Raw genomic sequence first — 12,663 nt, forward strand, 5'->3', positions numbered from 1 at the left:
GTTGATGTTGCACAGGTGGAAGTAAGCAGATATGCGATTGGAATGATATTGTGCTGTCAAGGATGACACCCAGACTCTTAACTAGAAGGGAAGGGGAAACCAAGGAGTCACCTACAGGGATGGGAAAACTGTCAACTTGGGATACCGTAGATTTGGTGCAAGTTGGAATTTCCATTATGTCACGGTTTAATTTCATGAAGTTAATGGTGAACCAGGAGTTAATAACTGATAAGCAGGACGTGAGGGAGGAGGGTGGAAGTGGAATGTTGGGTTCGCAGGAGAGGTAGAGCTGTGTGTCATCCAAGTAGCAAAGAAATCGAATATTACATTTACGGAAAATGGCACCAAGTCGGAGGAGGTATCTGATAAAGAGCAGGGACCGCAGGACAGAGCCCCTGGGGCACACCTGGAGTGCCTGGGGAGGGGACAGATGAAAATGACTTTGGCTGAATGAACTGAGTGTGATCTTTGAGGTATGAATGCAACCAAGTTACATATTAAACAAAACCAAATAAACAACAATAATCAGAACAAAAGAGAAAAACTAATGCAAAATACATTTTTATCTGATTAGTCGATTAATTGATGGAATAATCGATTGTAAAAAATAATAATTGTGACAGCCCTACTAGGAGTCTTTGCGATAAGTTGCTGCGCATCACCCTGTTTTTGATCAGGTTCTGGACTCTTGTATTCCTTTTGTACCATATTATCTGTGGAATTTTACATACATTTCTGAATTGTTCAAGTGAGGAAAGGTCCACTGACATTGTTCGCGTAATAGGCGGTCCTATTGTTTTTGGATATTTGGAGAAGGGTAGTAATAGGTGATCCCCATGTTTTTCTAATTGGTTAACTGGTCCTTTTTCTTTAAGCTTTTAAGTAAGTTAAGCCAACTTTTGCAAACATTTGTGTAAGACCTGTAGTTTGAATACCACCACATTTACAGAACTAAAAATAGTTATGTAGATGAATATGAAGTTCACGTTTTTAAATAAGTAGTATTATTAGGATTTCCCTTTATGCATACAGCATATTTAAACATTATTATATATGAAAAAAACGCTTTCATTGTTTTAAATATTCCCCCCCCCCCCCTTTCTGAACAATACAAGAGGCACTCACTCGCTGCTGATTTTAGGACCCCAACTACTTGCAGCATGCTGTAAAAAATTAGATGTTGGCTCAAAGTTTAAAAAGAAAAGATTTAACTATCTCCAAAGATATTTAGAAGGTATTTCAATTCAGCTAGTGTTGAGCAGAGGTGTGTAGTAACATGTTAAATTTACTCAAGTAACTTTTTGGATAAATTATAATTGTCAGAGTAGTCTGAATGCATCATACTTTTTACTTTACTTGAGTATTAATGTTAAGAAGAAGCGGTACTTTTACTCCGTTACAATGATCTATACGCCGATCTAATGATCTATACTACCTTTATTCATCAATTTTTGCGTGCGCAATCTATTTTTAGACTTTGACTTCCCCTTCCGCATTGGGCGCAGTTTGCACCAATCCAAAGTTCCCACTAGTGTCATCTGACTCCAGTTCACCAATCAAAAGGCACAAGGCAGACTTACTTAAAGATTTTATTTGTTTGTTTATTTTAGATTGTATTTATTGTTTTACATTGTCTTGTTTAGCAATATCTGAATTTGCACATCCATATTTTTTTGACAGTCATGCCATGATTCAAGTTACTTAACAGATACTCAGAACTTGAGTAATTTTTTCACAGAGTACTGTCTTACTCTTACTCAAGTAATAATTTAGAGGGCTATTTTTTACATTTGAGTCATATTATTCTGAAGTAACAGTACTCTTACTTGAGTACAATATTTGGCTACTCTACCCACCTCTGGTGTCGAGTATATGCCACAAGACTTATTTAGCTAAGTTGAGATAAAAATACAAATATCTGTGCAAATTGTTACTTAGTTTTAAGTTGAGCACCTAACACCTAATGTTTTACAGTGTGGGTACTGAGACTCATGACGCGGTGCAGTGACGGTGTGCAAGATTTCCACCGGGAATTGGAATTTATAAAACTCGGGACACATGCGGCCAGACTTGTGTGCTCCAAGCGCTTCTCAGCCTTACAAAAGTACAATGAAACATAACTGTACAGGTAGTGTTTTACGTGACAAGCCGATAGCATGAGTTCCATGTCTGTCTTATAAGATTGGTCTCCCTTGCCAAGCTGGACATCGTCTTCAGGAAGTGGAAGGGACAGATCGATGTCATAAATCTGAGTGGGTACCAGCGCTATCTGCACCCTTGTCGGCGGCACCTCCTCGCCCAACATTGTAGGTGAACCTCCGCGAATACAGACTTTCTCCAGCTCGCTCTTGTCGTGGCGAGGGAGCTGAACGTTCGTCGTTCATAATAACGAGAAGGTGCTCTATCTTCAGAAAGGAGAGCGTGCAGGTGGAGGAGTGACTAAAGCAGTGGAAAAGACAGCGAATTTCAACCACCATGTCTTATATAGTGAGACTGAGTTAAGAGAGCATTAAAACATGCACTCGCGAAAGTGTGATCACATGTAATTTTTACTTGCACACTAAGAAAACTGTTGCATATGCGACAATTTTGGTCGCAGTCTCGAGCCCTGGCTGTAATACCTGTTTGAGTGTGAGGGTCTGGTACTTCTCAAATGCCTCCTGGGGTAGTGAGCCCAACTCCCTGATCTTCTTCATGCACTCCTCTTTCTTCTTGAGCAGCATGCCCTGCCGGTTGGTCATCTTCTCCAGTTCCTTGGTGTCATGGTTGATTGCATCATTTTGTTCCTTCTCTATGTTCTTCCAGCGATCCATGCTCTTGATGTGATCCTTGATCTCCCCCTCTGTCTTGTCAACCAAAGAGTCCAGATCTAGTGGATGACATGAGTACTTTTCAGTTTTGGGTGCTAATTGATGTTCATGTTTAATGAATAATATTTGGTTGGTTTTCTAACGTTAGAGACAAAGACTAGTGTCATTCTACTACACACTTATCAAATGCATATCGAATGGAGCTTTATGTGCTTCTCCAGTCTGCAGTGTGACCATACCTTCTGATCGGGCCAGTGTCTCCTTAACCCGTTTGTTGATGCCATCCAGCTCTGATGTTGTGGCTGTGAGTACAGTGCCTCCCTCTGTCTCTCGTAGCTCATTTAGCTCCTTTGTTTGCAGATCAAAACAAGAAGAGTCTTTGTCATACAAGTCCCTATTCTGCATTACATGAACCATCAAACGAATTCCAGTCCTTGTCCAGAGTGCATACTAACATGGATTTGGATTGATTCGCTCAAAAGTGAATTCACATAATACACAGGTTTAACACCTGGCATTTAAATACATCTCTAGTGGGTACTTGAGATTGGATCTGAATTTCCTGCTCTGTATGCAAATAATAAAAAGGAGTGGGCAAAAATCCCTCCTGAGCTTGACAAGTAAGGAAATTATCAACCTATGTGTTTATGGGATCAATTCCCTATTTCACTCAATAAAACAGAAATTTTAGAGCTTTTACATTGTTGTTGTTTTTTTCACGGTATTTTCGCAAATATCCTGTCTGCTACCATAATCATAAAAATAGAAACGGCTCATTTATTTGTATGTGAGCAAGCTTAAAAAATTCAGCAAGGGTCAAATAATTATTTCACCCTCTGAAGGGCCACTGAAGCCACACAATACCTGCTCCACTTGATCAAGACGCTTCCTCAAATTCTCATTGAGGTATGTCTCCACTCGTGTCATGATGCCCTCCAACTTGATTCTCTCATTCAGCAATTGTCTGTTGTCCTGTGGGAGTCACAAAAAAATAAAATAAATAAAGAAATAAACATTTGTGTTGCTGGTCTTGCTTTGACAACCAAGAAAGCAGCGACCCTGTGTATTTATCCTAAATACCTTGGTAACAATCACTTTAATGGAATGCACATTGTGTTACATGTCACACAGTAGAAGTGCAAACACTGCAGAAAACATGCATGAGAGGCCCTGTGTTCTGTGGATGAAGTTGTGTAACACAAGTGGGGACAACTTGAGTTTATTCAGGTGAGAGCTGAAAGAAGCTGGCAGATCAAACGATCACAGGAACTTCCCACACACAGCTGCTTAACTTTCCATGGGGTGCGACTGAGTGAGTTTTGGGTGGGTCATGTTGGGGAACCCTGAAATGCATAAATTTTGTACTAGGACATAGGTACTTGTAAATGTTGGTGAGTATTACAGAATGTTGCGGCCCCCCAAAAGGCAATTTATTTGTTGGAAGATGAAGAATAAAAACAGTAATTCCAAGAGAGCCTTCGTGCTGCTTGGTGCTGGAGCCCTAATTAGTGGCCAATTCTAATCAGTTGTATTCGAAATGCTATTGTATGACAGAAAAGATACTGAGACATTCTTCCAGTTCATGGCCTACGAAAATATCAGATTGAGATGTAGTAATATTTGATCAGTAATAGTTGTTTTAATTAATGGTCTTGTTGGTATTTCTTGGTAAAGCAATGTTTATTACAGGGCTGGGAACCTTTTACAAATCCCAATTCCAATGAAGTTGGGATGTTGTCTATCCAGCCATCCATTTTCAACACCGCTTATCCTGGTTAGGGTCACTGGAGCCTATCCCAGCTGACTTCGGGCGAAAGGCGGACTACACCCTGAACTGGTCGCCAGTCAGTCGCAGGGCACATATAGACATGGACAACCATTCGCACTCACATTCACACCGTCACTGAGTGGGAACTGAACCCACGCTGCCCGCACCAAAGTCAGGCGAGTGTACCACTACACCATCAGTGACCTGTTGGGACGTTGTGTAAAACGTAAATAAAAACAGAATACAATGATTTGCAAATATTTTAAAACTTATAGTTAATTCAATACACTACAAAGACAAGACATTTAAAAGTTCAAACTGATGAACATTACCTTTTTTTTGTGTGCAAATATTCACTAATTTTAAATTTGATGCGTGCAACACGTACGAAAAAAACTGGGACAGGACCAACAAAAGACTGGGAAAGTTGAGGAATGCTAAAAAAAAAAAAATTTATACAATAAAGGTACGTGCTACAGGTGAACAGGTTAATTGGAAACAGGTGAATGTTATGATTGTGTTTTCGATAAATTGATTTCCAAAAACAGTTTTTTTATGTGGACTCAACAGACCACAGCACACTTTTCCACTTTGACTCAGTCTATCTCAGATGCGCTCAGACCCAGAGAAGCCGGCAGCATTACTGGGTGATGATGATACACCGTATATGGTTTTTGCTTTGTATGGTAGACTTTAAATTTTGTTTCCTTTTAATGTCAGAAAGGATTATATAATTTAAAACATTAATAAAACTCCAGCACTTTTCCTCCTCACCTGCTGAAGCTGACGGATCTCATCATTTAGGTCATCCACACGCCTCTGGTCCTCCAGGCTGAGCTGAGAGAGCAAATCTGTGCCCAACTCATCCTTCAGTGACTCCCTTGTAGACTCCATGGCGTGAAGGCTGGCCTCCAGACTCTGAAGACTCCGTTGCTGCACAGGAAACAAAAGAAGACACATCCATCGACAATACAAAGAGAGATTATCAAGTTTTAACAAATGACCTGATTGTTTGTTTGTTTTCTTTGAGAACCAACGAAATCTTGACTTCGACATCAATGACCACAACTCCTTGTGATATACTGCACATACAATTTTAAGGTAATTTTTTAACATCAACTGACAAACAGTTGGTCACCTTTGGCATGAAAGTCTTCTCTGACTGCTGCCTCTTCTCTTTCAGCATCTTCATCTCTGACAGAATGCTGTCGCGGGAGGCCTTAAACTTCCTCTGTTGTGTCTCAATCTGCTGCATCTGGTTCATCAGCTGGTCAATCTCATTGTTGATGCGTGAAAGCATGTTAAGGAGTCTTCACCGTTTATCAGAATTACAAGGATGAAACTGTGTGACACTGTGTTAACCACAACATTTGTGACCAGGTAAAATGAAATGATTACCCCAATGAAAAATTGTAAATAAAAACATTCCATAAAAAGAAGTCGAGACGTGGATCCTCCAAGAAAGCACAACATTTGTGACGTGGTCAAATGAAATGATTACCCCAATGAAAAATTGTAAATAAAAACATTCCATAAAAAGAAGTCCAAACATGGATCCAAGAAAGCTTGTGTAATGGATTTTACACAGGAAGTCTCTGGAATCGAAGATATCCTTTTAGGAAGGCTGAACATCCTCATCTTAAAGCTAATTGAACAGCCAGCACTATTGATTGGCCATGACTTCGAAACTCCACTGGGCCTCAGAAGTTTCAATGAACTCCATTAATGTAAGCAAATCAATAAGCTTGTGGCTTAATTAAGTTAATGATGGTCCAGGCCATGCAGGGTTCAAGAGCATTTCCTTCAGTGAAAACACCGTAAATAAAATGAATGTTAAATATGTGATGAGCAGTCTCTATGAGATATGGAACAGATACACAACACACAGAGACTAAAAAGTGGCAAGCCATCGGAGCACAAGTTCCTTTACTTGTCTGTCTCAGCAAAATAAAGACGGACACTTACTGTAAATATAAGTGATGGGTGGGGTGGATCAGTGTAATTCTCACACTTAGACAGGGCTGAGGTTAGGGGGAGGCCAGAACGAACAACAACGGGGTTTTAAATAATTGCTGTCAACTATGACTCACCATTGCAGTAGAGAAAGATGTGGTCACGTAACATGCTCATGAGTCCTTTCGCCTGCCTTCACATGTAGTTAACCAGTATGGATACACACACATCACCTGATTCACCACAGATATGCCATCACATGACAAAGTGACCATGTCATCAAAAAAATACTAAGCAAGGAACACAAATCCTCACCCCAGTTTATCCTGACATGCATTCCAGCTCTAACAGCGATGAGTCATTACCGCTCAGTCCAATATGACCTACTATTTCCTAATCCTCCTTTACCTGCTTCAGGCATCTTCCCGCATCACAGTTGTGCTCATATGTTTGATTACCCAAGCAGAATTTGTAAGATGGGTAAATGGCTTTAAAGAAAACATGAAGGGCCAGGCGAAACAATTTTATTTTAAGGGGATTCAAATTAAACTGTCAAGGCTTTCAGAAAAGCATTATTATTAAACAAAACATAACCATAAAGAAATTAATGATGGTTGTTGTTCCGTCATCAGTTGTATTTAAACAAGAAAAAAAACAATTTCACAAATTCTCCCAGGGTATGTAAACTTATGAGCACAACTGTACATTTATGCAGTCATAAGTACCCCTGTCATATTGGAATGAAAGTATATAATAGATGAAAGTATAGAATAATAAATGAAAGTATAGAATATACCTTTTCATAAGCTCTACGTAGTGGTGGTCTATTTGAATGAAAGTGTACACCTTTTTCATAACCTCTAGGTGACAGTGGCATATTAGAATGAAAGTATACATCTCTCATAACCTCTCGGTGACTGTGGCATATTACAATGAAAGTGTACAGCTTTTTCATAACCTCGAGATGGCGGCATACATTTACAAAATGTGAAAGTTTCCCCCCCCCCATTTATCCTATACCTATGTATAATGCGCACTATTGACTTTTGACAATTCTTTGGGGGGGAAATGCGCATATACACAAGAAATTACGGTAAATGACATGTTCTTGGCAAACAACTCTGGGGGCTATGTGTGTCTTGTACTCCTGGACCTAACTGCAATGTTTGATGAACCACAGTATCCTCATGGCCTGGTTACAGCACTCTGTGGGCATTAGGGGTAGCGCGCTGGAGTGGAATATGTCCTATGTGGCAAACAGAACTGTGTGTGTGAGTCTTGGTAGTTCTGAGTCCCACGGAGTTCCATAGCGTTCATTTTTGGAGCTGCTCCTGTTCTCTATATATTTGCTGTCCTTAGGTTATATCCTGAGAAAGCATGGGTTTTCCTTTCACTGTTATGCTGATGAAAGTCAGTTTTATGTCCCTTTAAAAAAAGAAAGATATTTTCTTCGTAAAACCACTATTATTATTATTTCTTGAAGACATTAAAACCTGGATGGACTTTAACTTTTTACATTTTAATGAAATGAAAACTGAAGTGACAGTGGTTGGTCCGAGTGGCTCTTGTAAATCCTCATTTGTTGACTTGGACCCTTTGACACAATACAAAAAGACAATACCTTCGAACTTGGGTTTTAAAATGGTCAGTGATTTTAAATTGGTTCAGCAAATTGGTGCAGTACTCAATTCCTGCTTCTTTTATAAATAGGAAGCTGGCAAAGGACAACTACGTTTCATTGTTGCTAAGGGTGGCCCAACCAGTCATCCTTGCACAAGAGCATTTAGAATCAGTAATCAATGCCTTTTTTACATCTCGGTTGGATTACTGTAATGCACTTTATTTCGGGGTCAGCCAGTCCCTCCCTGAAACATCTCCAGTTGACTCAAAATGCAGCTGCCTGCTTCCTAACTGGAGTACATAAGAGAGAGCACATAACTCTGGTCCTGGCCTCCTTCCAGTGGCTGTCTGGGCAGTTTAGAATACAATTTAAGATTCTTTTATTCGTTTTAAAATTTCTAGATTGTCTTGCCCCGCCTTACCTCGCTGAGCTACTCAATTCATATGCCCCTACCCGGTGCCTCAGGTCAGCTGATCAGATGCTTCTTGAGATATCGTGGCCGAGAATGAAACTCAGAGGGGATGGAGCCGTTTCAATCGCTGGTCCCACGCTGTGGAATGACCTCCCTCTGTGCATTAGAGAAGCCCACCTCACTGTCCATTTTGAAAACCTTAAAACCCATTTTTATTCTCTGGCTTTGCGTGAACAGGGAGAACATACAAAATCCACACAGGCGATGCCAGATTTTAACCTGGGTCCTCAGAACTGTGAGGCAGATGTGCTTACCAGTCGGGCGCCGTGCCGATTTACCCTAAAATGTTTTTTTTTTTTTTTTTATGTTTCTTATTTATGGAAACATATTCCCACCCTTATTATTCCCAAAATATCTTGAAAATGCATGACACCAGTGCAATGCAAATTGGAAAGGATATGTTCAATGTTCCTGCGCAGGTTCTCATTAAGCTTGGCCTCCAGCTCACCAAGCTCCTCCTCAGCCTTCCTCATATCCTTCTGCAGCTCCAGACGAGACTTTCGGGTATCATAATAGCCTCCTGTCAGAGCTCCACGGTGACTCACCTGGTCACCTACAAGGTCAAGTAGCTGTCAAACCTCTTCACATGTTCTCTGGTTCACTTCCAATTTGGAACTGTCCTCATGGTTTCTATGACTGTTGAGTGGTGTTGCCTTTACCTTCTAGAGTTATACAGTCCATGGTGAAAGCTCTGGCCAGTTGTGTGGAAACCTCCATGCTGCGACATATCAAGGTCTTCCCAAAGACGTGCTTGAAGGCCTTGTCAAAGTTGTGGCTGTAGCGCAGCTTGCTGATCATCGGAATGGCATCCTGATCCAAGGTTGATACAAAGTTGTTCGAACACAGGGAAAATACTACACACTATGTAGTCAAATAGCCCTCGAGTAAAAAGATGAATGATTTGAGAATATTTATTATTTCATTTAAGAATGTTTTCATGGTGGTAAACTAGCTTTACCGCAGTTTAATGACGTGGGAATGCTAGAGTATTAATAATCATAACGTGTACTTTAACATTGATGCAAAGTGTCAGGCAATTAACATGCTTTAAGTTCAGCCAATTTGAAATGTAACATATAAAGGTAATGTAAATGCAATATATAAAGGGGTGAAAAGGGATTACTATTTTAATTTGACTATTAACAGCAGGAAGAATGTTAGCTAGCCAGATGTAAATACGACAAATAATAGCAGCATGGATCAGGCCAATGCAGACAGGCTCAGTTGCCTCATCTTTACAAATGACTCGTAACAGTTAAGATCACTCCATGCCGCCCAGCTACCCAAGTACAAAACTGGTTATTTCCTGATTAGCATGCCATGTTGAGGCTAGTCGCTAAGAAGCAAGTTAGCTTTTAGGTGAAATTAACTCAATTTTTTATTTTTATTTGCAAGAATATGTATGTGCCAGCACTAGTCAAAATGCAGTATTCTGGTTGATATTGCATACATGGAATAAGAATTAAGCAGAAAAGAATAATTCTGTCAATCTCAGAGGGAGAGTCGCCATGTTTGGCAATATCACCCTCTGCTGTCGACCGAAATGAATGTCATAACTACCAAGTGGGCCAGCGCGGTAATGTCGCCGGTCGACAAGAAATATAAAAGATGAAATACTGAAAAATACAGCAAAGATGTTATAGGAGCTGATAGGCTTCATCAGGATTGTGTCATTTCCTCTAGTATTGGCTTGGGTGAAAATGACTTTTAAATTAAAAAAATAATATAAAATTTACGCACCGCAGTTTTAAGGGTGATTTTTGTTCCAATTATGTGATATGCCTATATTGCCTAATTCAAGCCAGCAAGCTGTGTGCAACTAAACCACATGCAGCCAAGTCCTTACGTTGGTCTCTGGGTAGGCAGTGTCCCTGACATCCAGCTTGCTGAGGGGCAGGAATGTGACTTCTCCAGGGAGATTCATCTTGTTGAACTCCATTAATATTTTGGTGCTGACCTCATCGGTCTCCACAATGTGGTAGAACAGTCTGAAAGTGAAATCATGTTAAACGACATAATCACTGATGTCCACATTCCAATATACAGTACCTAACATAGAATATGGTGAATCAGCCATTTTAATTATCTAATGCATAACCCTATGACTTTCCAGCCGTTAATTGTGACATTGATTAAATTACATCTTAGCTGAGGAATAAATCCTCCATGACACAGAGACTTATTTACCAATTTTGAATGGTTCATTTTTAACCTCCAAGTGGAGTGTCAGGTTTATTTTTTTATAAAAGAAGGAAATGGCTAAATAAAAGAACAAGACGCACCTAGTACCAGCAGTCACCTCCACACAGGTGTAAAAGGCAGGCTCACACTCAAAGTTATTCATAACGATGCCGTGGTAACCATTGATCACATGCTGGTTTATGCCCTTGCGGCGGAAATGCTCAAGGACCTTGTTGATGCTGTCAATGCCATTCAGGATGGCCTGGAGGAAAGAAAAACAAATTAGTAAATATATTATTCAGTGTTGTTGGGGGAAAAAAGAACAGAGCCTATCAAAAGCTGAGGCTAGATGGGTCAGGAGTAACAGAAGTATATCCCTGAAGCCTGTTTATTATCGACTGTTACTCCTTAGCCGTGATTTTTTTTTTGCATGATCCGTTTGCAGGATAAATCTGTATCCACCAGTTGCTGGATGGGACAGATTTGGTCTCACGATGGATAAGTAGTAAGGCTGATGAATGATATTGTGACAAGTTACCGTGAGACCTTCTCAGTATTCAGGTGAGCTGATTTACATAGAAAGGCACTTTACTCACGGATTTATGACATTTGTCAATTTCTATAACAGTCACATTGAGTCAGTGCGTATAAAAAAGGTTTACTAGCCATGGGGCAAGAAAAGACAGTAACAGGGACGAGGGATGGGAATTGGTAAGAATTTTACAATTCTGATTCCATTTTCGATACTGCGTCACGATTCTATTTTTTATAAATTCTCAAATGTATACATATATATATATATATATATATATATATATATATATATATATACACACACATATATATATATATATATATATATATATATACACATACACACATATATATATATACACACACACACACACACATATATATATATATATATATATATATATATATATACACACACACATGTATATATATATATATATATATATATATATATATATACACACACACATATATATATACATATATATATATATACATATATATATATACACATACATACATATATATATATATATATATATATACATATATATACACATACACACACACACATATATACAAAATGCAATAAAATTACTGTATCACATTTTGACTGCGTTAAAATGCATCTTTGTCTTATTTTGTACAAATAATAGTTAAAGTGGTGTCATTTCTAGTTAAACTGGTGTTTATTGCTGTTTTTGGTGGCAATCTAGCACCCATACTCAGAATAGTTAAGGCCTCTTTATACTCCCGCGCCCACATTGCCTCACGTGACCGACGCACTGGGCCGCGCGGCCCCTATGCATCACTTGACGCGCGCACGGCACAAATTGTCGGCGCGCGCAGAATGCCGCGGAAATCATCTCTCGTGATTGGTCCGTTTTAATCACATGCTGTGATGATGTACCGAGCTTTCTCCTTGGTTCCACATAACACCGCTGCCTTCTTTATCGCTTTTGCAGTATAATCGCTCGCTCCAGTCTTCACTCAGATCTTTAACAGATCTTTGGAAATGTGCGAAGTTCCATCCTGCTTCAAACGCTCCACCATCATTCCAGTCCCCAAGAAACCTGCAATCTCTGGTCTGAATGACTACAGGCCTGTTGCTTTGACATCTGTGGTCATGAAGTCCTTTGAACGTCTCGTGCTGGACCACCTCAAGAGTGTCACAGGTCCCCTGCTGGACCCCCTGCAGTTTGCCTACCAAGCGAACAGGTCTGCGGATGATGCAGTCAACATGGGACTGCACTTCATCCTAGAACACCACGACAGTGCAGGGACCTACGCGAGGATCCTGTTCGTGGACTTCAGCTCAGCGTTC

General features: G+C 39.9%; 1 protein-coding gene across 1 annotated transcript in view; it reads right to left on the bottom strand.

Annotated features, from left to right (window-relative positions):
* Nucleotides 1-12,663, bottom strand: part of smc3 (structural maintenance of chromosomes 3) — a 41,059-nt gene that overhangs the window by 7,774 nt on the left and 20,622 nt on the right. The window contains exons 16-24 of the mRNA XM_061678571.1: nucleotides 10,907-11,067; nucleotides 10,471-10,612; nucleotides 9,284-9,434; nucleotides 9,025-9,177; nucleotides 5,717-5,868; nucleotides 5,353-5,511; nucleotides 3,675-3,782; nucleotides 3,050-3,158; nucleotides 2,622-2,869 (exon numbers count right to left, since the gene is read on the bottom strand). Of these exons, the coding sequence (XP_061534555.1) occupies nucleotides 2,622-2,869; nucleotides 3,050-3,158; nucleotides 3,675-3,782; nucleotides 5,353-5,511; nucleotides 5,717-5,868; nucleotides 9,025-9,177; nucleotides 9,284-9,434; nucleotides 10,471-10,612; nucleotides 10,907-11,067 (1,383 nt within the window). The remainder of the gene's footprint in view (nucleotides 1-2,621; nucleotides 2,870-3,049; nucleotides 3,159-3,674; nucleotides 3,783-5,352; nucleotides 5,512-5,716; nucleotides 5,869-9,024; nucleotides 9,178-9,283; nucleotides 9,435-10,470; nucleotides 10,613-10,906; nucleotides 11,068-12,663) is intronic.

This window comes from Phycodurus eques, chromosome 6, assembly GCF_024500275.1.
Source record: "Phycodurus eques isolate BA_2022a chromosome 6, UOR_Pequ_1.1, whole genome shotgun sequence".
NCBI classification, from domain to species: Eukaryota; Metazoa; Chordata; class Actinopteri; order Syngnathiformes; family Syngnathidae; genus Phycodurus; species Phycodurus eques.